Source organism: Rana temporaria, chromosome 5 (assembly GCF_905171775.1).
Source record: "Rana temporaria chromosome 5, aRanTem1.1, whole genome shotgun sequence".
Lineage (NCBI taxonomy): Eukaryota > Metazoa > Chordata > Amphibia > Anura > Ranidae > Rana > Rana temporaria.
This window is the reverse complement of record NC_053493.1, coordinates 113,303,820-113,325,817: the sequence shown is the minus strand read 5'-3', so window position 1 is coordinate 113,325,817 and position 21,998 is coordinate 113,303,820. Positions and strand designations below refer to the sequence as shown.

At 45.4% G+C, this 21,998-nt stretch overlaps 1 protein-coding gene across 3 annotated transcripts in view; it reads left to right on the top strand.

The window, feature by feature from the left end:
• NEK10 (NIMA related kinase 10) overlaps positions 1-21,998 on the top strand; it is a 326,603-nt gene that overhangs the window by 293,040 nt on the left and 11,565 nt on the right. For all 3 annotated transcript variants that reach the window (XM_040353019.1, XM_040353018.1, XM_040353020.1), the window contains one exon: positions 19,963-20,062. In XM_040353019.1, the coding sequence (XP_040208953.1) occupies positions 19,963-20,062 (100 nt within the window). The remainder of the gene's footprint in view (positions 1-19,962; positions 20,063-21,998) is intronic.

The following is a 21,998-nucleotide window of genomic DNA, read 5'->3' as shown; positions in this document are numbered from 1 at the left end:
GCCTGATAGAATCCTAATCTGCGCCATTCCATAGAATAATGCATATGCAGATTATACCCTTATTAAGGTGGAAAGGAAGCTATCTACAGGCGTACGCTACGAATCGCAAGCCCTGCTGATCAGACAAGACCCAGATAAGAGCGCACATCTGTCCATAACCACTAGTGTGCCTGCGGAGTGAGCGCATCCCCTCCTCAACGATCGTCGGTGCTAAATGCACAGAGGGCCCCTTGTTAGCGGACATACGCCCACGCCGCAAACATCACACTCCAACCTCAAGACATTTTCTACTACCAGACGAGATTCAACCAGCCTCAGACTGCCCCAGTCAGTTCTATTTAGAGCGGGTTGTGACAGTACTAAGACTGGGTGCCATTATGACAATACATATTAAATACATCTTCAAATTTCCACCACAGTCCTCCCTTTTTGTCATATTGCTCCCACTTGTCCTTCCAATCTTGATAGTCTTCTTACACCGAGAAAGGAATCAGTCCTTATAGTCCATAAAAAGGAAAACACGGCTTGACATGTAGACTCTGTTCTTCAGGAGACATGACTTATAAGGAGGGCACAACTTGGTGAGCTGTAGTAATCGCAGATCGGTCTGGGGTCCTCTGTGTCTTGTAAATGGGTCCGGCTTCGGGGCGTCTTCATCAAGGAAAATGTGGTCATCTGCTCCGGCTCTGGTCACGCGTCCAATCAGGCAACAGGAGCGCCTCATCACGACATAGAAAGAATAGAAATAAAAACCACATGAGTATATATATTCCCATTTCCATCAACCACGATCCGCTGTAAAATAAAAATTAAATCCCCAAAGATTCCCAGACCCTTCAAAGGACTCCCAACCTTCACTTAGCTACAGCTCTGGCTCTGCCTTGCAGGGACCCAAACATTATCCATATGGGCCTGAACTCCAATTCCCAGGAACCCCCGATCCAGGTATAACAATCTTTACTTGTAAATTCCCAGAAATCGCCCTTGGACCGCGAGAACTTCCTTGTAGCTTCAACAGTCACATGAAACATTCCATCCTCAATAGGTGTGAATTGTTCAATCGTATCATAAGCTCAAGCCCCCCACCTTGTACATGCAGGAAACCATGCCCAGACCTGGTCGGGGTTGGTGCCTTCTAGCCGCCCCTGCCATTCCTACTTTCTCTTGTGCCATCAGATCCTCGCGATCGGCCACGATACAGGATGCTGGGACAGCTTCACCACCACACATGAACCTCTTGAATTACCTTTTAAGCTGTAGGTACCCAACCAACAAGAGGCAGAGACATAAAAACGAAAAACAATTCTACCCTCTAAAGACATCTCATTAAATTCTATTGACAAATGTCTGTCCGGAGTCTTCACTAGTTTGTCAATAATCCTCATACCAATCATAACGTCATAAATAGCATGTACCGCTGTCATCGCTGGGCACTAAAGCTCGGTGGAGACTCAGAACAGACCCCGCAATCCATCCCGTTCACTTTCTTAATTAGTCATAAAATAGACTTTAAATAATAACTTGGGATGTCTTTCATTGTTACCTCTGCTAAAATTTACTAAACAAACAAATACAAAATAAACGAAGATACTACTCATTTCTTTGATGTGGAGGAGCCGCTTCTTGCAGTGGCTGGCGTGGTCTCATCCATCAAGCTTCTTTACAAACGACCCAGTCACCTGGTTGGGAAAAATGAAAACCAATTACCGTGTCGGGGTCCAGGAGAGACTCCTGAACCCTTTTGAAGTTCATGTTACAGTGATCGCACTCACCCCATCACCTGAGAAAAGACGTGACAGCTGACGAGGGGAGTACGACCCTGGTTTCGGTTGACCTCCAAACAAACCTTATGACAATAACCCCGACCTCGGGACTGTGTTCACTGCGCAATCTGTGCGTGTCTCCCCGTCGCCTGTAATACCTTACTATCTCCTGTAATACCTGGAACCATTGGCAGGTTCATCTAAGATGGGAACCTACTTCACCAGACTGCTGCTTGCCGATTCAAATTCCATCAAAGAAAGACAGTCTTGGCACAAACTTGATTTAGAATTAGAAAGATTAGTGTTATTAGTTCGAAAAACTGTCACTTTTACATTTATTTATCCCCCCCTTCTTCCTCATTACAGACTGGAGGAAGAACAAATAATGAAATAGCCTATGATACTTTAACCTCCTTAGACTCGTATTTATCCATGTGTACAGCTGTCTATATACACCTGCTCTCTATGTACAGAAACTTCCAGAAGCTTCTTGGACCTGAAAAATACTTATAAGCAGAAATCATTACTCCATCCCTCATATTTATCCTGTAGAGAATGGCAAACAAAAATGACATTCCTGTAAATTTTCAATGACATTCTTTAAAAACTGATTCAAACGAAATTCTGTGTAACTCTTACTTTCCCCGTTTCTACAAAAATACTACAGCCGCGACGCATCGGAGGATCGCCGCGGTAAATTCAAACATATTCACGTTACTACATACAAACATTCATATACAAATGTGGGGGAGATATTCATAGTATCCAAAACAAAAATGAAAAAAACAAAAACCAGCCGTAAATCTGCCTTCAATTTCAGCAATAGACGAAAATACAATGGGAAAATATGAGAACAGCGTGAGAGCCTTGCATAGACAGCTATACAACGTTCTCCTTTGAGGGTCACCAAAGAGTGTACCACGCCTCCATCCACACTCATCATTACAGATTTCTGAAACCGCAGCGAAACCACATCCACTCCAGAGGGATACCCAAATAGTATCCTTGGCAATCTTTTAAAGGGGTCTAAAGGCCTTTGCCCCCAAAACTAGGCTTTGTGCACCGTGTAACCGTCTGACTGTGGGAAGCCTTCCTTCCCACGCGATTCAAATCGACTTATCGTCTTACCTCCCGCGTCCGAGAGAAACCGTTGCACCCATATCGGGGAGCACCGCCCGGTGCCTTCTTCTACGGTGGATTGACGGACTACAACCACTATCTGGTCCAGTCCCTCAACTAGAAAACCCTAACCGAGGCATCATCTCTATGGCTTGTTGTCCCAACCCTCCTGGCACAGAACTACAGAGTAACTATGCCAAATGATTTGTAAACAACCACTGATCAACCCCCAAATTAGGCCTCTACCCCTCACAGTGTATGCATCCCATACACTGCGTCGCCAGACTAAACCACACGGAACACTTACGCCCAGTTATCACCTGCAGAATAATGTGGCTTCTCTCTGCATCTAGATGTTACAACAGTAATGGTGAAGCCCTCCTGTTTGCTCCAAAATACCCAAAACTGTATTTATAGTATAACACTTCACAAAAACGACTGAAATTAAACTTTAAAACACTCTTTTAAACGCCAAAATATTTTCCGTTGTCCTTTCAGGACACAAGTCTCATTGTTAATCTTTCGGAAGACTTCAAAAACTCCTCCCACTGACTTCCTGCTTATATATAAATGCCGAAAAAGGACTTCCTGTTGTATGCTGGTTCAGGAAAGGTAAAACAATCTCCTCCCATCTGCAGAATAGGAGTTGATCTCCCCCCCTGACCCTACGATCTTCAAATACAAATGAATTGCCAAGGACCCCAAATATTCAATATTCAAACACCAACAAAATTCAGTGCATGCAAAGCAGTCTTTTCACCAAAACAACGAAATTCTTACACAAAAGCCTCCACTCTTATACTGCAAAGTCAGCCGGTAGGTTAGTCAGATCCTGTATACAAATTAGCCCTAGCACGCAAGCACTATTCAAAAGATAGCGCTTTAAACTGCATCTCAAAAATGGCCAGCAACAATGGCGCCATTTACGCTTGAACTGCGCCTCGCACCTGTCTGCCAAAGGACAGACCATACTACACAAAGGAAAACAAAAATCTGCCCCAAAGGCTGCGAAATTCCACTGCGGTCACATGGTATCACACCCAAAAGATGACCCACAGACCAAACAGACTGCACCTCACAAAATGGCCGCCAAAAAACCATCGCAGCAAACAAAATGGCTGCCAGATGCAGTTTTCAAAAACCTGCCTAGAATCTCTCCACAAAGACAACACATGGAACATCAAATATGAACATTAAAAACATTTTCTAAAAACAACCAACCAACAAGGCACACACACTTTAGGCTCCTTCAAATCGGACCTTTTTATGGTGGGAACCCCTCACAATGAGCACAGGGATGGTGGGAACCCCTCACAATGAGCCCAGGGATTCAACACTAGTCACCCCTCCCTCCCAGAGCCGCATTTGAGGCTGCTTCAAATCGGACCTTTTGCCAACACAGCACATTCAAAAAATTTCAGATACATGCGCAACATTAAAACAAAAACACTTTTCTCAAAGCTCATGTACAAACTGCGGCATCACCTTTCATAACAAGCCATTTAAGAAATTCACAAAGAGGTCACATTTAAAACCTTAAAAAAAACTCTTTTCATGCTAGCAGCCAAAGGAAATGCGATCCAAACAAAACAGCTTCATTGCAAACCATGCGCACACGTTCCTTCATCAGCCAAACAATTCAATCACAGTTCAGCCACACTCACAGGGACATGTCTTTTGGTCCCATACAAAGGTAAAAATCACAATTTATTCATTTCTATTCCTCACATAGATCATGAACATATTACACATGACTTTGCTCTAAAAATTGTACACTCAAGTAACACAGAGATCCAACACTGTCCGCCGCATGGTGGCCCAAACAAACTGCCCTTCCCCCGACCCTCATGGCCAGAGAAGCCATCTTTAAAAGCCATGCTGCTCAAACAAAGTCTCAGCCGCACACATGAGGACATTACATTCAAAAGATACAAAATGTCTCCCTGCACACATCGCAGGCTGAATAATGCCACCTCTATACTGACAAATCATCCGCAATATACAGTTTCCATATGCATCATAAAAATGTTATATCTAACTTTCAGAATCAGAACACTATCCGCCCCTCCCCCAAGCCGCATGGTCCACCACATGGTCAGAGAAGCCATGCCTGGCTAAACAAACCGTACACAAAAGGTAATTTTTCCAAGCAGTTTTAATCTGGTCAAACAATCAATTACTTACTTACAAACTGTTCAGCCACACAAACATTCAGACATTCACACATAAACATTCCAGTCCATGACAAAATCATACGATCAAATCCACTCTATTTCACAAACGCAAGCAATCATAACGCAAGCCATCATACACGTGTCCAATCGCTCGCACACACACACGTGTCCAATCGCTCGCACACACACACACGTGTCCAATCGCTCGCACACACACGTGTCCAATCGCTCGCACACACACACATTATTTCAAAAAGACAAGAAATTTGATCTTTTCGCAGAGCAGAGTCCCCCCACGCATCGGAACATAACCGATACCCAAAGGGGCCCAGTCTGCTCCTACCTTGGCCCGCCATCTGTGGTGGCAAAATTAGGCCGTACGCAGAGCACAGCGCCATTTTGCCCTGTGCTATAAAGCACAGCATCCAGTCTTAATGAAATAATCCATATTTAAGCTAAATAGATTCACTCACCATCATTCTCTGCCATTCATACAAAGAGACACCACCACCAGCCTGTTCTCATATCATTCTGCCAGCATGACTGCCATTTCTGGCTCAGCCAAGCACCCTTTATTTACCCAAAACAGGAAGTGCTCACTGCACCCATTAAACACCTCCCTCATGGGAGTGGTTAACACATGATGTTCCACTGACACAGCTAACACCATATAAGGATGTTCCTTCTAACAGGAAGTCCCATAGAATACATGAATAGAATATAATACAATGGATACAATACAATGCATAGAAGTACATACAATGCTGCTAAAGGCTTATGGGCGTGGCAGGGAGTGCCCCCCCTGCCTCTAACCGATCATAAGCTCTCATATTAATCGCCTGATAGAATCCTAATCTGCGCCATTCCATAGAATAATGCATATGCAGATTATACCCTTATTAAGGTGGAAAGGAAGCTATCTACAGGCATACGCTACGAATCGCAAGCCCTGCTGATCAGACAAGACCCAGATAAGAGCGCACATCTGTCCATAACCACTAGTGTGCCTGCGGAGTGAGCGCATCCCCTCCTCAACGATCGTCGGTGCTAAATGCACAGAGGGCCCCTCGTTAGCGGACATACGCCCACGCCGCAAACATCACACTCCAACCTCAAGACATTTTCTACTACCAGACGAGATTCAACCAGCCTCAGACTGCCCCAGTCAGTTCTATTTAGAGCGGGTTGTGACAGTACTAAGACTGGGTGCCATTATGACAATACATATTAAATACATCTTCAAATTTCCACCACAAATCCGACAGGCTTACAGCTTTGTACGCCTTCGGATCTTAGGCTGTAATACTTTGGCCGCCGCTGGGTGGAGTTTGCGTCGTTTTCCTGCGTCGGGTATGCAAATTAGCTTTTACGGCGATCCACGAAGCTACTCGCGTGCGTAACGTTGTTTTTTCCCGTCGCAAAGTTAAGCAATCTTTTTCATTGCTTAACTTTACACCAGCCATGTTAAAGTATGGCCGTCGTTCCCGCTTCCTTTTTTTTCGGCGTAAGTACGGCGTAAGTACGTTACGCACGTCGCCATTCACAAACACGTCGGGGCGCCGTAATTTCGCGCAAAGCACGTCGGGAAAATTGCGAACGGAGCATGCGCAGAACGTTCGGCGCGGGAGCGTGCCTAATTTAAGTACACACCCCATTTGAATTAGGCGGGCTTGCGCCGGACGTCTTTACGATACACCGCCGTAAGTTTACACGCAAGTGCTTGGTGAATCAGGCACTTGCGCTGAAAACTTGCGGCGGTGTAACGTAAACACGATACGTTACGCCGCCGGAGTTTTCTGTGAATCTGGCCCTGAGTGTATGCATGGAAGTTTATAGATATGGTATAAATAAATAATATTGATATGGAGATACTCTACATATATAAAGATGACAAAATCCTTTAAATAAATATGACATGCTTCTGTGCCTGATTTTTTGGTTCCAAATGACTAGTGGAAGGTAATCCATAATCATACTGCTTTTAGTGAGGACATACTGAATGTATTACATTTCATTTCCACCTGGCATGTCTTTGAATAGTTAAATATTAAATGAATTCTCTTTGTGTGAACATATATGACATGATTGTCCTTGTATCCAAGGACAGTGTTGTACTGATGCCTTTCACAGCTGACCTGCATAAATGGCATTGAATGAGTAGGGAAGCATACACACATTAACATACAAAGCCGAATACATTATCAGATATATCTTATTTTCAGACTATATACTGTAGCATTTCGAGAAAATGTCAGGACGGCCTACAATATTTATTTAAAATATTCCAATTAAAAAAAGTAGAAGACCTTTTTTTTAGAATTGTATGTGATATTGATATGTAATATAAAAGGCAAAATATTAATAAATTAAAATGACATATTCAATTTATTGCACATGTATGTTTACTTTTTATATGTCCTTACAAATGTGTGCCCATAAAGTCAATCTTTGTTTCACAAAAGATAAAAAACTCATAAATTATCCAAAGAGCCTTATGAGTAAACTAAAGCGAGAGCAAAAAAGAACAAAAGAAGCATTCTGGCTTGCTTTATGATGTTGAAACCTCAGACAAAGAAAATGTGCCTATTTCAGCTTGTGAAAAAAAGGCATGTTCTTTAACCACCTCATTGCCACCATGTTACACTCCATTCATTACCATTTTTCTATCTTCAGTGCTGTAATGTTTTTACCGACAACTACTTGGTCATGCAGTAGTGTACCCAAATACATGTTATATATTTTTTTTACACAAATAGAGCTTTCTTTTTGTGGTATTTATTATCCACTGTGTTTTTATTGATTACTATATTAACCACTTAAGCCCCAGACCATTTCGCTGGCCAAAGACCAACTCAATATCCATTATTAAAGGGGGCTCCCAGATTTGGGGGGCCCCCTTATTAAAGCGGGCTCCCAGATTCCGATAAGCCCCCGCCCGCAGACCCTGACAACCAACGGTTAAGGTTGTCAGGAAGAGGCCCTTGTCCTCATCAACATGTGGACAAGGTGCTTTGGGGTGGGGGGCGCTGAGCCCCCCCCCCCATGTTGAGGGAATGCGGCCTGGTACAGTTTAGGAGGGGGCCCTCGTTCGCCCCTACCTCTTTCCTGACCGTTTAGGGGTCTGGTATAGAGTTGGGGGGACCCCCACGCTGTTTTTCTCTTTCGTTCATGGGCGAGCCCTCTGGGTGTTACTTCTCTCTCTGTATCTCGCAGATCAGTTTTTTCTGCCTAGTTTCAGGAGACGACATGGCCCCTTCAGGCCCATGGCTTGGAGACTGTTAGTTCAAGATGCTGGATTTTTATTTTTTATTTTTTCCTGCGATCAACTGCTGACTGGGCGACAGGCTGGATCTTGGATCCTTGTATTCTTCCCAGTTTTGGCCATCGAGCGTGTGCCGACCGTAGCTGCGTGCTGGGTCGTCCACGACATGGCCATCGCTCTATGGGTGGCCGGTGAGCTATACGCTCCAGGGCTTGCATACCGGTCTGCAGGGCCGAGTCGCAGTAGCCTGACCGACAGTCATCTCCATTACCATGTGGAAGATGCACTGTCCAGGATGCTGCTAGCATAAAACCCCAGGAGGGTAAGTACTACTACCTTGCTTCGGCAAGAAAACAGAGCTGGGCATCCCTGGAGAGGTGAGTAAAGGGCTATATATATATTTCCCTTCTCCCCTCCTTCCCCTTCCCTCCTCCCTAGACTGCTGAGGTGGGGGTTGCCCTGGGAAGCCCCACCTGAGAACCATCATAAAGTATAAGTGCATAGATATTACTTACCTGTGCCCATGTTGTCAGCTGCTGCTTCCCTCTTTCAATGTAGAGAGCTGCATAAGAGATTCTGCTGCTGTGTGTACGTACCATGCTGGATTGTTTGTATACCATTTTCTTGTAGCCTCTATTCAGAGCTCGGCGGCCATACTTCTGGCTTCTATACACACTTCGGCGGCCATTTTCTTGTAGCCCCTTGGCCTCTACTCAGAGCTCGGCAGCCATACTTCTGGGGTCTATATGCACTACGGCGGCCATTTTCTTGTAGCCGCCCAGCGCTGGAGGTGTTGCTCACACGGCGCCCAAGGGGGGGCTGTACTGCGTCTCTTGGCCACTCAGCGGCCTGCGTGGTGCGCCCCAAGAAGGGCGCTTAGAACGGCTTCCTCCAGCAGCATCTCCCCATGAAACTGGGGCCTCTAGGTCCCGCTCGGCGGACATTTTTTTGTAGCCCATGCAAGTATTCCAGCACTGGTGGCCATGCTTTTGGGGCCTCAGTATGCCTGGCTCAGCAGCCAAACAGACACATGCTGCTGACTAGCAAACAAGCTGATAAGGAAAACAGCCTTGTAGATAGCAGCCATTCACCAGACTGACAGTTATATTCAGCGGACAAGAAGCAGCTCAGCTAAACTGCACTGCACTGCTGGTTCCAGTGTGGTGAGTCCTCTGGGGGGTACCCCTCATCCCTGCTGCAGTTAGGAGGGTGGGTTGTCCACCTTGCTTGGAAACCCTGTGTCAAGCGTGTGGGCAACATGGCGTCAGAAACAGACGTTTCTTTCCCTAAAAACACCTGAGCTGGCAATTGATGCCCCTGTACCCGATGTACTGGTGGACTCTAGGTCGGCAATCCTAGAGGCCTTCATTGCTAAGGTGCAATCAGCGTGTGGAAGAACGGGGGCTAGAAAGCGCCCCCTCCCCCAGCCATCCTCTGGGGACAACTCAGATACGGAGCCAAGTCTAGCTAACACTGCAGACCAAGGGCCAGATTCTCAGTCAGCGGCATATTTCTGCGGTGGCGTAACGTATCCGATTTACGTTACTCCTCCGCAACTTAGACGGGCAAGTGCTGTATTCTCAAAGCACTTGCTCCGTAAGTTGCTGCGGCGTATCATAAACCGGCCGGCGTAAGCCCGCCTAATTCAAATTTGGATAAGGGGGCGTGTTTTATGTAAAACTACTGTGACCCGACGTGATTGACGTTTTTGCGGAACGGCGCATGCGCCGTCCGTGGAATTTCCCAGTGTGCATTGCTCCAAAGTACACCGCAAGGACGTCATTGGTTTCGACGTGAACGTAAATGACGTCCAGCCCCATTCACGGACGACTTACGCAAACAATGTAACTTTTTCAAATTTCTACGCGGGAACGACGGCCATACTTAACATTGGTACGCCGCACTTATGCCTCATATAGCAGGGGCAACTATACGCCAGGAAAAGCCTAACGTAAACGTCGTAACTTTACTGCCGCGGCCGCGCGTACGTTCCGGAATTCGCGTATCTAGCTAATTTGCATACTAAACGCAGAATTCGACGGAAGCGCCACCTAGCGGTCAAAAATGCAGTTAAGATCTGACGGCGTAAGAGACTTACGCCTGTCGGATCTAATGGATATCTATGCGTAACTGATTCTAAGAATCAGGCGCATAGATATGACGGGTCGGATTAGGACTTACGATGGCATACATGGCGCTGCGCCGTCGTAAGTCCTTTCAGAATCTGGCCCCTAGAGCGTCCAGACAGTGAGGATGACTCTGGACCCAGGTCAGCTCTCTAGAAGGCTCTGGTGAGTGACCTTATCACCGCAGTGCGAGATACCCTAAAATAGAGGGGGCTGTAGAAGCAACAGAAGCGCCGGTCCCCATTGGGTTCCGTAAGGCGACCCGCACTGCTAAGGTGTTCCCTTGTGTGTCTTATTTAGACAAACTTTTATACAAGGAATGGGACAGACCACAAAAGACCTTTTATGTATCTAAAAACCTAGCGGTACGTTACCCACTGGAGGAGAGTTTCTTAAAGAAATGGACCTCGCCCCTCACAGTGGACCCTCCTGTGTCCAGACTAAACAAGCTGACCACCCTTCTGGTGGAGGGGACTCCTGCCTTCAAGGACCCGGCGGACAAGAAGGCAGAGTGAATATCCCGTAACCTATACACTGTAGTAGGTTCAGCGGTGCGCCCAACCATAGTTGGGTCGCTGGTGTCCCAGACACTCACGGAGTGGGCAAAGTTACTGCTCAATGGGTTACAAACACATCACACTTCTACCCACGAGGTAGCCCTAGCGGAACAGCTGGTACAGGGCCTAAAATGTGTGTGTGAATCAGCCTTGCACACTACTCCTCTGCTGGCCAGAGCTTCTGCTCAGGCTGTGGTGTTACGCCATCTACTGTGGTTGAAAAATTGGTTGGCGGATCAAGCTTCCAAGAAGGCCCTAATGGACCTGCCCTTTAAGGCGATAGACTCTTTGGAGCTTGCCTGGATGGCATTATTAAGGATGCCACAGGAGGTAAGAGCACCTTGCTCCCACAGACCTATAAGGGGAAGGAGCCATGTCGGCGACAGGGGCCCTTCTTACCGCACCCAAGCGTTTTTTTCGCCCGCCCAGCACTGCAGGATGAAAACCACAGGCCAATAAAACGCCTGCTCAGGGACGGAGACGTCCCTGGTTTCGCAAACCCAACAAACCCCTTTAACAAGACCATGTCCGCATGAGGGTGCGCCCCCACCCATCCCTCGGGTGAGGGGACGTCTTCGCGAATTCGCAACCCGCTCGGGTTCCCGACCGGTGGGTTTGCGAGGTAGTCTCATCAGGGTACAAGATAGAGCTCTTATCTTGCCCACCAAAAAGATTTTTTCCCTCCAACCTCCAGCTACTACCGGATCCTCGGACCTGCTGGAATGCGGGGTGGTTATCCCTGTCCTAGTACAGGAACGGTTTTAGGGGTTTCAATCTAATCTGTTCATTGTACCAAAGAAGGAGGGCATTCGTCCTATCCTGGACCTCTGGGCCCTCAATTTCTTTGTGAAGGTACAAGGATTCCGGAGGGCATCCACTCAGTCAATACTACCCTCCAGCCGGGGGACCTTCTGGCAACCATGGACATCAGGGATGCCTATCTACATGTTCCCATATGCACAAAGAATCAAACTTCTGCGTTTTTCGGTCGGGGAAGACCACTATTAATTTGTGGTTCCCCCCTTTGGCCTGACATCGGCACCAAAGGTGTTCACCAAGGTGATTGCCTCAATTATCGCCCTACTAAGACAACATGGCATCGCTGTTGTGGGCTACTTGGACGACCTGCTTCTGAGGGCCGCTTCAGCCTCAGAATTAGAAGTGAGCGTGTCTATAACTCAGACCCTCAGACACTTGGGTGGCTACTGAACATTCAGACGTCAGTAATGGTAAAGACTCAAGGCCTAGTGTATCTGGGATTGATCCTGAACTCCTCAGAGACAAAGGTTTGCTTCCCTGTGGAAAACTTGCAGACCCCTCGGGTTGTGGTGCGGTAGTTGACATCCCACAAGGGTCATCACTCCGCTTTGCATGTGAGTCCCGGGCCGCATGGTGGCCTCCTTCGAGGCGGTACCATAGGCGCTATCTCACACGCGAGTGCTACAGAAGGTAGATTCTGTCCAGATGGGACTAGTGCCCATCATCCCTGGATTATCAGATCCGGGTGAGCCACCTGGTCAGGCCCTCCCTGGTGTGGTGGCTGACCTCACCTGCACTTCTGTCCGGGAAGTCGTTCCTTCCTTATCACTGGATAGTCATCACGACGGACGCCAGCCTTACCAGTGGGGGAGTCTGGGGGGTTCAGTCGACCAGGGTCGCTGGTCTCCAGAAGACTCCCATTTGCCGATCAAGGTCCTGGAACTTCAGGCGATCAGGCTGTACCTCTCCACATGATAAGAGGCTACGAGGGCGTCCAGTCAGGATCCAGTCAGACAAATGCCACGGCGGTGGCATATGTCAACCATCAAGGAGGAACAAGTAGCTTGGCTGCAGCGTCAGAAGTCGCTGACATCCTAAGGTGGGCAGAAAGGAGCATACCGGCACTGTCGGCCTTATACATTCCAGGTGTGGAAAACTGGCAGGCGGACTACCTGTGTTGCCAGATGCTGGACCAAGGAGAATGGTCTCTGCAATCGGAGGTGTTTCAGCTCCTATGCCCAAGAGGGGGCACGCCAGACGTAGATGGCGTGCCACTCCTGGCGTCTCGACTCAATCGGAAGGTATTGAGGTTTGTGGCCAGATCAAGTGACCCATGGGCGGACGCGTTAGTGGCGCCGTGGAGTCAGTACCGGCTAATCTATGCCTTCCCTCATCTAAAGCTCCTGCCTCTTCTGCTTCGCAGAGTGGAGGCAGACAGGATTCCAATGATCCTAATTGCTCCGGATTGGCCTCTGCATTCATGGTATGCCGATCTAGTGCGGCTAGTAGCAGACGTCCATTGGCGTCTACCGCTGAGAGAGGACCTGCTGTTACACTGTCCCATACTGCATCCTGCTTTACAGTCGCTGGCTTAACGGCATGGCTATTGAAAGCCAGGTACTGAGAGACCAGGGCCTGCCAGATTCTGGGATTCCTACCATAAGGAACGCTAGGAAGTTAACCTCTAGGAGGATTTATTATCGCACTTGGAGAGCTTACTTAGCCTCTTTGCAAGGAAATGAAGTGGAATCCACGGACTTATTGGTTAAGGGACAGATATCTGCCCTGGCTGTTTTTCTTTCAGCGACCCCTGGCGACTCACTCTCTAGTGAGAACATCTCTATAGGGGGATCGGCAGGTGGCCCCTCCCGTCCGTCCTCCACTACCTCCGTGGGGATTTAAATAGCAGACGTACCTTGGCATCTACCGCTACGAGAGGATCTGCTGACGCAAGGTCCCATAGGTCATCCTGCCTTACAGTCAATGGCTTAACGCCCTGACCTCTAGGTGCCTCAGAACCACTGTTTGAGAACTTTAGGGAAGTTCCCTTGTTGACACTTTCTCAGAAAGTTGTCCTTTTGGTGGCTGTTATGTCAGCTAGGAGGGGTTCTGAGCTGGCAGCCTTGTGGTGAAAGGCTGCCTATCTGATCTTCCACAAGGATAAGATGGTGCTGTGTTCGCAGCCTTAGATTCTTCCTAAGGTCATTTTGACCTTCCATCTCAAGAAAGACATTGTACTGCCATACTTGTGTCCTCATCCGTCGAATCCTAAGGAGACGACATGGCATTCCTCGGACGCTGTCCGAGCTCCGAGAATATACTTGTCTGTTACTGCTCCGTTCCGGAGTTCAGACTCACTGTTTTGTTTCAGTGGCTGGTCCCAAGAAGGGCCCAGCGGTCTCTTCGGCCACCATTTCGAGATGGACCCGACTGATCCTGATCAGGCTTACGCCATAAAGGGTCGGGCGCCTCCCTATTACGATGCATTCGACCAGGGCAATGGTGCCTCTTGGGGTTTCTGACATCAAGTGTCTGTTACCTAGGTGTCTAAGGCGGCGACCTGGTCGCCCGGTCACACTTTCACTAAACTTTACAAGTTGATGTGAGTGTATCTTCGGATGCTTCTTCGGCTGCAAAGTTTTGCAGGCGGCTGTTTAGAGTTACAACTCCTCAGTTGAGGAGCTCTGTTTGGGGTGAAGTTTCATTTTTTTTTACTGTTCCCACCCCTCATTTTGACACTGCTTTGGGACGTCCCACTAAGTCAAGATTAAGGCTGTGTCCATCCATGAACGAAAGAGAAAATAGGATTTTATGCTCACCGTAAAATCTCTTTCTCTGAGTTCATGGACTGACACAGCACCCTCCCCTCCTTTTTATGTTTGTACTACTTTTTGACGAACTGATCTGCGAGATGCAGAGAGAGGGGTTACACCCAGAGGACCCGCCCCCTGGGCGGGGCTATAGGGTGTGTATGATAAGTTAACCTTTTAGATACGTTTCTGCCTAGTCAACTCCTAATGGAAGGCTAATACCCACTAAGTCAAGATTAAGGCTGTGTCCGTCCATGAACTCAGAGAAAGAGATTTTACGGTGAGCATAAAATCCAATTTTTGCAGCGTAGGGAGTGTCCCTTAAAATCCATACCAGACCAAAGGGTCTGGTATGCTCCTAGAGGGGGAACCCATGCTGGATTTTTTTTTTATTTGGCACAGGTCCCCCTCAAGATCATCAGAGCACAAGTTGCATGCCAAAGTCGGATCAGGCAAGATGGCGATCCGACATCAATTATATTTAATGGGCTGAAGTAGGATCAAAGTTGGACCAAAGTAGTACAGGGAGCATTTTCAAAGTCGGACCGAATTGTGTTAGACCAGTTAAGATGGCTCCCATAGGGAAACATTGATTTTCACACGTCATGCCACATGAACTCCCAATGTCAGCGCATTTGTCATACCAGTGTGAACGTGGCCAAAATGAAAAGTTTTGGATGAAATTCTACTAGTATACGGCCAAAATAACTGTCCCATAGACATAGCAGGAAATGAGTTCAAATCTCCCCATAGTGAAGACAAATACCCTCTTATGCCTTGTACACACGATCAGGCTTTTTGTATAGTGAGGTGAGGGGCGCTATATCAAAATAGTGGATGCGTGTCACAATGTGCGTTTGAGTAGTACACAGTGTAACTGTGTACCCAAATCTATGTGAAAAACCAAACAGATTATAGTCTAAACTCTATAAATACAATAGTGCCAAATGCTGTGGAAAATAAATAAAATATAAAAAAAAAAAAAAAAAAATTTTTTAAAAGAATGTCCAGCAAATAAATAGTTAAGTGCAAAATGGATCCAGTGTTGTATCAAGTCCAGGTGCAAAATGCAAATAATCCAATCCCAAATCGCAGGGAAAAGTGCAAATGCTAAAGTGCTTGTGAATCTTCAAAATAGCCAAAGTGCGAGAAAGAAGTGATCCGCCTTCACCTATAGGTCACCAGAATAATAATGGATGGCTCCTTACCACACGGTGTTGACCAGATTACTTAAAATATGGTCAATCAGGCTTGTTTTAAATGAGGATCAGCAGGGTCTCATTGGGTTCCAATGTCAGCGATTGCAGCAAATGGTGTACCAAGAAAGGAGAAGAGATACCACCATAGTGTAAAACCATTTAATATACAAAAGTTAAAATTACAATGCCAAATGGCCTCTTACTGTTGCTGGTGCCCGTTCCCGGCACTGAGGCTGTAGGTGGTGGGGATAGTAAGACAAGATAAGAGATGGCCGCGTCCTGGTCCACTAGCGTGCGTTCCACCGCTAGTTGTCCATCAACCAGTGAGGTATTTTTTTGATGAAAGCTGCAGATTAAAAAAAAAAAATACTCTTGATTTGACCTTAAATGTGAGATTTAAAAAACTCTTCTGGAGACCAGAACACCCCCCAGCACTGCCACTTATCCCAACTGCCCGCCAGCACTGCCACTCATCCTATCCCCCCCCCCCCCCACCAAGGAGTAGGAGAAGGAATACAAATAGAGAATACATAAAAGGGAGAGAAAAAGAGGGGGAGGAACAAAGAAAAAGGGAGAGAAAGAATAAGAGAAAGAACAAGAAAGATTGCCAGAGAGAGGGATGGGGGGAAAAAAATTAGAATAGAGAGAGATAAAGGGGAAATGTAAGGAGAACAAAGAGAATGGGTGGTACATCCTAAAATGTACCATAAGGTATATGTATATGTAGATATTCCCACCCCGCTCCAGTGTTCCACCTTCACGATTAAGGCCCTTTTGGGATAAAACACATTGAGAGAGTAGGAGCATGGTTTAGTAGAAAGTAATATGCTGTACCTGTAAAAAGTGACAAGAAAAATGTTTGAATATCAAGAAAAGAGAACAGACAGAAGTGTGAACTTTTCTGTTTAATGTGACAAATTGCCCATGTATAGGGATTTTACTTTGTAAACAAAATAGGCATTCACATTCCCCCTTGTTCATTGGAATATTTCATAAACGCTACCAATTACATTTTTGCCTTCCTTTATGTTATCATTATTCCACCCCATGGGAGAACATAGTGCTCCTATGTATCCCATAAAATGTCCTGTAATGTGATTCCAATAGTATTTACTGATCTCAGGAGCATCAGTGCCATATATTGCTAAATATTCTGCTGCCATAATTAATATCATCTGGTTGTCCTCTGAAGAACATGTTCAATCAATCTGACACTATTACTCACTCGATTAGCAAAGTCAGCAGCCCTTTTATTATTAATGACAGCTCCTTCTTGCTGTCTACCGGAGTTACCTAAAACGTATTCATTCATCAATTGCTGTGAAAATAATCATCTCATTTTCATTTAAATAAAAAGGCAAGATTTTTTAATTGGCATATATCAAGAAGCGAACAAATAAAATACTCATAAGAAAACAAGAAAAATGTAATTTGCAGAGCAAAAGGTTTTACTATAATATGAAGCCAATGCAATAAGAAGCGCTTATGATGGTTTTCTTTATATGACCTATATATCATAGTCAAATTTGGTAGTGCTAGCCATACATGTGTGAATCTGAACAAGTCAATGAAACTATTGTTTTGATAGGATGGAAGTGATCAGCTGTGTCTGAATTTTTCTTTTTAAGTCGGTTGTATGATGTATATAGCATTCAATTCTGAAATGCTCATTTTTGTAATTTCCCGTCGGTCTTTGATTTTAATCAGATAGATGCAATAAATTTACAGTTTGTGTTGCATCAGTCATTTCACCCGTTTAATTAAAGTGATCACTCAGCTGTCTGAACTCATGATTTACTAAAGGAATATAGGCTGTTCAGTGTTCACTATGGCAACTGAATACTCACTGAGCAAATGAGATTAAATTGTGTTTACTTCACAGATTCAATCATGAGCAAAACAAAATAAAAAATATTGTTTGCACAATATTGGGTATTGAAAGCAAAAAAAAACTTTCTTTACTAAGTTCAACGATCATTCACTTTACAAAGGGAACAGTTTCTACCCCTTTAGGAAATCAACTCACTGGGCTGGATTCAGATAGAATGGTCTATCTATCCGCCCGGCGTAACGTATCTCAGATATGTTACGCCGCCGTAATTTAGGGCACAAGTTCTGTATTCAGAAACAACTTGCGCCCTTAGTTACGGCGGCGTAACGTATCTATGTCGGCGTAAGCCCGCCTAATTCAAATGTGGATGATGTGGGCGTGTTTTATGTATATTAACTGTGACCCTGCGTATGCGCTGTTCGAGAAAAAATCCCAGTGCGCATGCTCGAAATTCCGCCGCAAATCGTCATTGCTTTCGACGTGAACGTAAATTACGTCCAGCCCTATTCGACGTAAAATTTTCGAAACTCGACGCAGGAACGACTGCCATACTTAACATAGGATACGCCTCATATAGCAGGGGTAACTATATGGCGAAAAAAGCCTGACGTAAAAAAAATGCGCCGGCCGGACGTACGTACGTTCTGAATCGGCGTATCTAGCTCATTTGCATACTCCTTGCGTAAATATACGGAAGCGCCACCTAGCGGCCAGCGTAAATATGCAGCCTAAGATACGACGGTGTAAGACACTTACGCCGGTCGGATCTTAGGGAAATCTATGCGTAACTGATTCTATGAATCAGGCGCATAGATACGACCCCGCACACTCAGAGATACGACGGCGTATCTGGAAATACGCCGTTGTATCTTCTCTCTGAATCTACCCCACTATCTTTCCACTCCTAAATAACCTTAACAGCATTAGACACAAAGATTAATCATGATCACGATGTGTCGCGATGAAATCAGACAGTTGGAAGAGCCAGTAACTATCAGGTTTCAGGTCACCTCTCACTTCGAACGCTGACTATACATCTTACAATCTCATTGTGCTGTACAGAGATGTTTAATCTTTTCTAGATTTACCAAAACTATGTACAATAAGGATCTTCTCAAATAATAAACAAATTCTGTATTTAATCAAGCAGGCCATTGCACTACATAGTTGTTGGTAGATTGTGTGTATAGCCAACCTAAAAAGGATCTGTACTGCAGAAACTGCGGCCAAAAAGGCAAGCATGGGTATAAAAAACGATGCATCTGTATTGCTTGCAGCCTCCTTGCAGATGATCTTTTCTCTGGTACTAACTTGCTCTATCTGATTTTGCACTGTCTCTGTGTGGAGGCAGTTACATTGGTAGAGGCAGGTTCATGCTTCAGATCCACAAAATGGATGTTACAGAAGCAGGGAGAGCCTTGCTGCGCAGTTGCTCTGGTGCAGCTTTTGCTCCAGTACTAAGCAGAACAGTGAGCAGCACAGTAGTGATGACAGTAAAAACAGTCACAGGCAGCAATACCAAAAACAAAAATAGACCAACAATTTTGAAAAAAATATATATACAGTAAGGCCCAGATTCTCGTAGGAGATACGACGGCGTATATCCTGATACACCGTCGTATCTCTCAGTCTGAGCCGTCGTATCTTGGCGCCTGATTCAAAGAATCAGCTACGCCAGAATTTGTATAAGATACGACCAGGGGCCTAGGACTAGGGGCGTGTACGCTGATTTACGCCTAGAAATATGTAAATCAGCTAGATTCACGAACGTACGCCTGGCCGACGCAGTACAGATACGCTGTTAATGTTAGGCTTTTCCCGGAGATCTTCGTTCTGTGTCTCTGCCTGATGATTGGCAGGTGGTAGCGGACATCCAGTGCCCAGCACCCTCAGATCGGCTTGTTCTGTGAGTAATCCCCCTGGGTAGAAGTGCAGAATCACACACACATATATATATATATATATATATATATGTATGTATACGCAAAAAAAATTAATCGCAGAGGTGATCAAATACCACCAAAAGAAAGCTCTATTTCTGTGAACATAATGATAAAAATGTAATTTGGGTACTGTGTAGCATGACCGCGCAATTGTCATTCAAATTGCGACAGCGCTGAAAGCTGAAAATTGGCTTGGGCAGGAAGGTGCGTAAGTGCCTGGTATTGAAGTGGTTAAAGACCATTTTTAACCAAAACATTTATGAGCAAAAGGTAAAATGTGCTTTTGTCGGTAGCAAAATATCTTTTTGTATTTGGTGAATTCTGAACTATTAGCATTTTTGTTCAGAAGCTCAATAATAGATTTACATACACTTGGACATAAGATTTATCATGAAATTTTGATTTTACTTTTGTTTCAGGTCTTACAGGGATCTCCAGAGCTTATAGAGATTTTTACCGATGACTGCCATGGACTTATGCAATTGTATGGGAAATCGTCACTCACTGATGACAAGACAGGTTTGCAATTAAAAAAACAAAAAAACAAACTACTAAGCATGCAGTCTAATAAACACAATTAGACACTAACCAGATCCTTAAAAACACAAGCTGCTTTTTTTTTTTTTAACAGTATGAAATGTTTGATCAGATTTGATAAATGTTCGCAGTAAGCCTTATTTGCAAACTTGTATTAATCAAAGCTGAATACAGATCAAAGAACAGCTGCTTTAGAACGCTACAAAAATTGGAAATCATAAACGATGACATAAAGCACGGATTTTTTTTTTTCAGAGACTGTACAAAGCTCCACTGGGGAGATGTTATCAATTCATACACAAACACTCCTACTTTGATCTGCTGTACCATCCCTCAGAATCTATTTGTGTATCTGCTACAGACCCAAATAATCTAGCTAAATGTATCTTTCATTAGTGATTCAGATATCTTTACCAGTTCCACTACTTGTTCTGCACGTACTTTCCTCCAAAAAAACAAAGGGGCAGATCCACAGAGATCTGCACCCGCGCAGCGTATCAGAGATACGATACGCCGCGGAATTCAAATCGGCGATTAGGGGGCGTGTTTCATTTAAATGAAGCGCGTCCCCGCGCCGAATGAACTGCGCATACGCCGTCCCGAAATTTCCCGCCGTGCATTGCGCTAAATGACGTCGCAACGACGTCATTTTTTTAACTTAGACGTGAATTATGTCCATCCCGATTCACGGACGACTTACGCAAAAACAAAAAATCTAATTTTGACGCGGGAACGATGGCCATACTTAACATGGCAAGTCTAACTATACGCCGCTTAATACCAGCTTTAACTATACGCGGCAAAAAGACGACTAGAGACGACGTAAAGGAATGCGCCGGCCGCTCGTACGTTCGTGGATCGTCGGAAATAGCTAATTTGCATACCCGACGCGGAAAACGACGTGAACGCCACCCAGCGGACGCCAAAGTATTGCATCTTAGATCCGAAGGCGTACGAAGCCGTACGCCTGTCGGATCGAACCCAGATGCCGTCGTATCTTGGTTTGAGGATTCAAACTAAAGATACGACGCGGGTAATTTGAAAGTAGGCCGGCGTATCAGTAGATACGCCGGCGTACTCGCTCTGAGGATCTGGCCCGAAATGTTTTCAGTCAAGCCTAAAATAGCATATTTATAAAACTGTGCACATAGACTATTTTAAAATGGAACCCTTTAAATTACCGAACAGACAAATAGCTGTCTTTGTAAATCTTGTACCTTTTATTTAGTTGCATCTATGGTATGATAAAAAGTCAAGTTATGCAAAGCTAAACTTCAGGCAAACTGGCACATACACAGATGAAATACATACAAAGAGAGTTATTTTACCTACCAAGATTTGTTTCTGCCCATCCAGTTCTTTCCTGCAGACCCTGTCATCTATGGGAGGCCTGGAACTTCTACATATAATAAGACAGGGCTCGACAAACCCCGGGCGCCAGGTCGCATTTGCGACTAGAATTAGCGACCTGGCGCCCGGGGCAGCACAGCTGGGGTATCCTGTCTTTGCGCGCACATCACCCCGACGCGATCGCGTTGGGCCACGCCGGCCGGTAATTGAGGCCTTCTGCAGTCCTGTACTTCGTTCTGGAATCAGGTTGCCCTCTAGTGGTGGCCGTTGGTATGACAAGACAACCAGAAATGCTAATGGAGCTTCCCCTGCCTGTTTTCACTGCCCGCCCATCTCCTTTGCTTTACTTAGAACCCCCAAACATTAAATGTACTTTTTATTCTAACACCCTAGAGAATAAAATGGCAGTCGTTGCAATACTTTCTGTCACACCGTATTTGCGCAGCGGTCTTACAAGCACACTTTTTTGGAAAAAATCCACTTTTTTAAATAAAAAAATAAGACAACATTAAAGTTAGCCCAATTTTTTTTTATATTGTGAAAGATAATGTTACGTCGAGTAAATTGA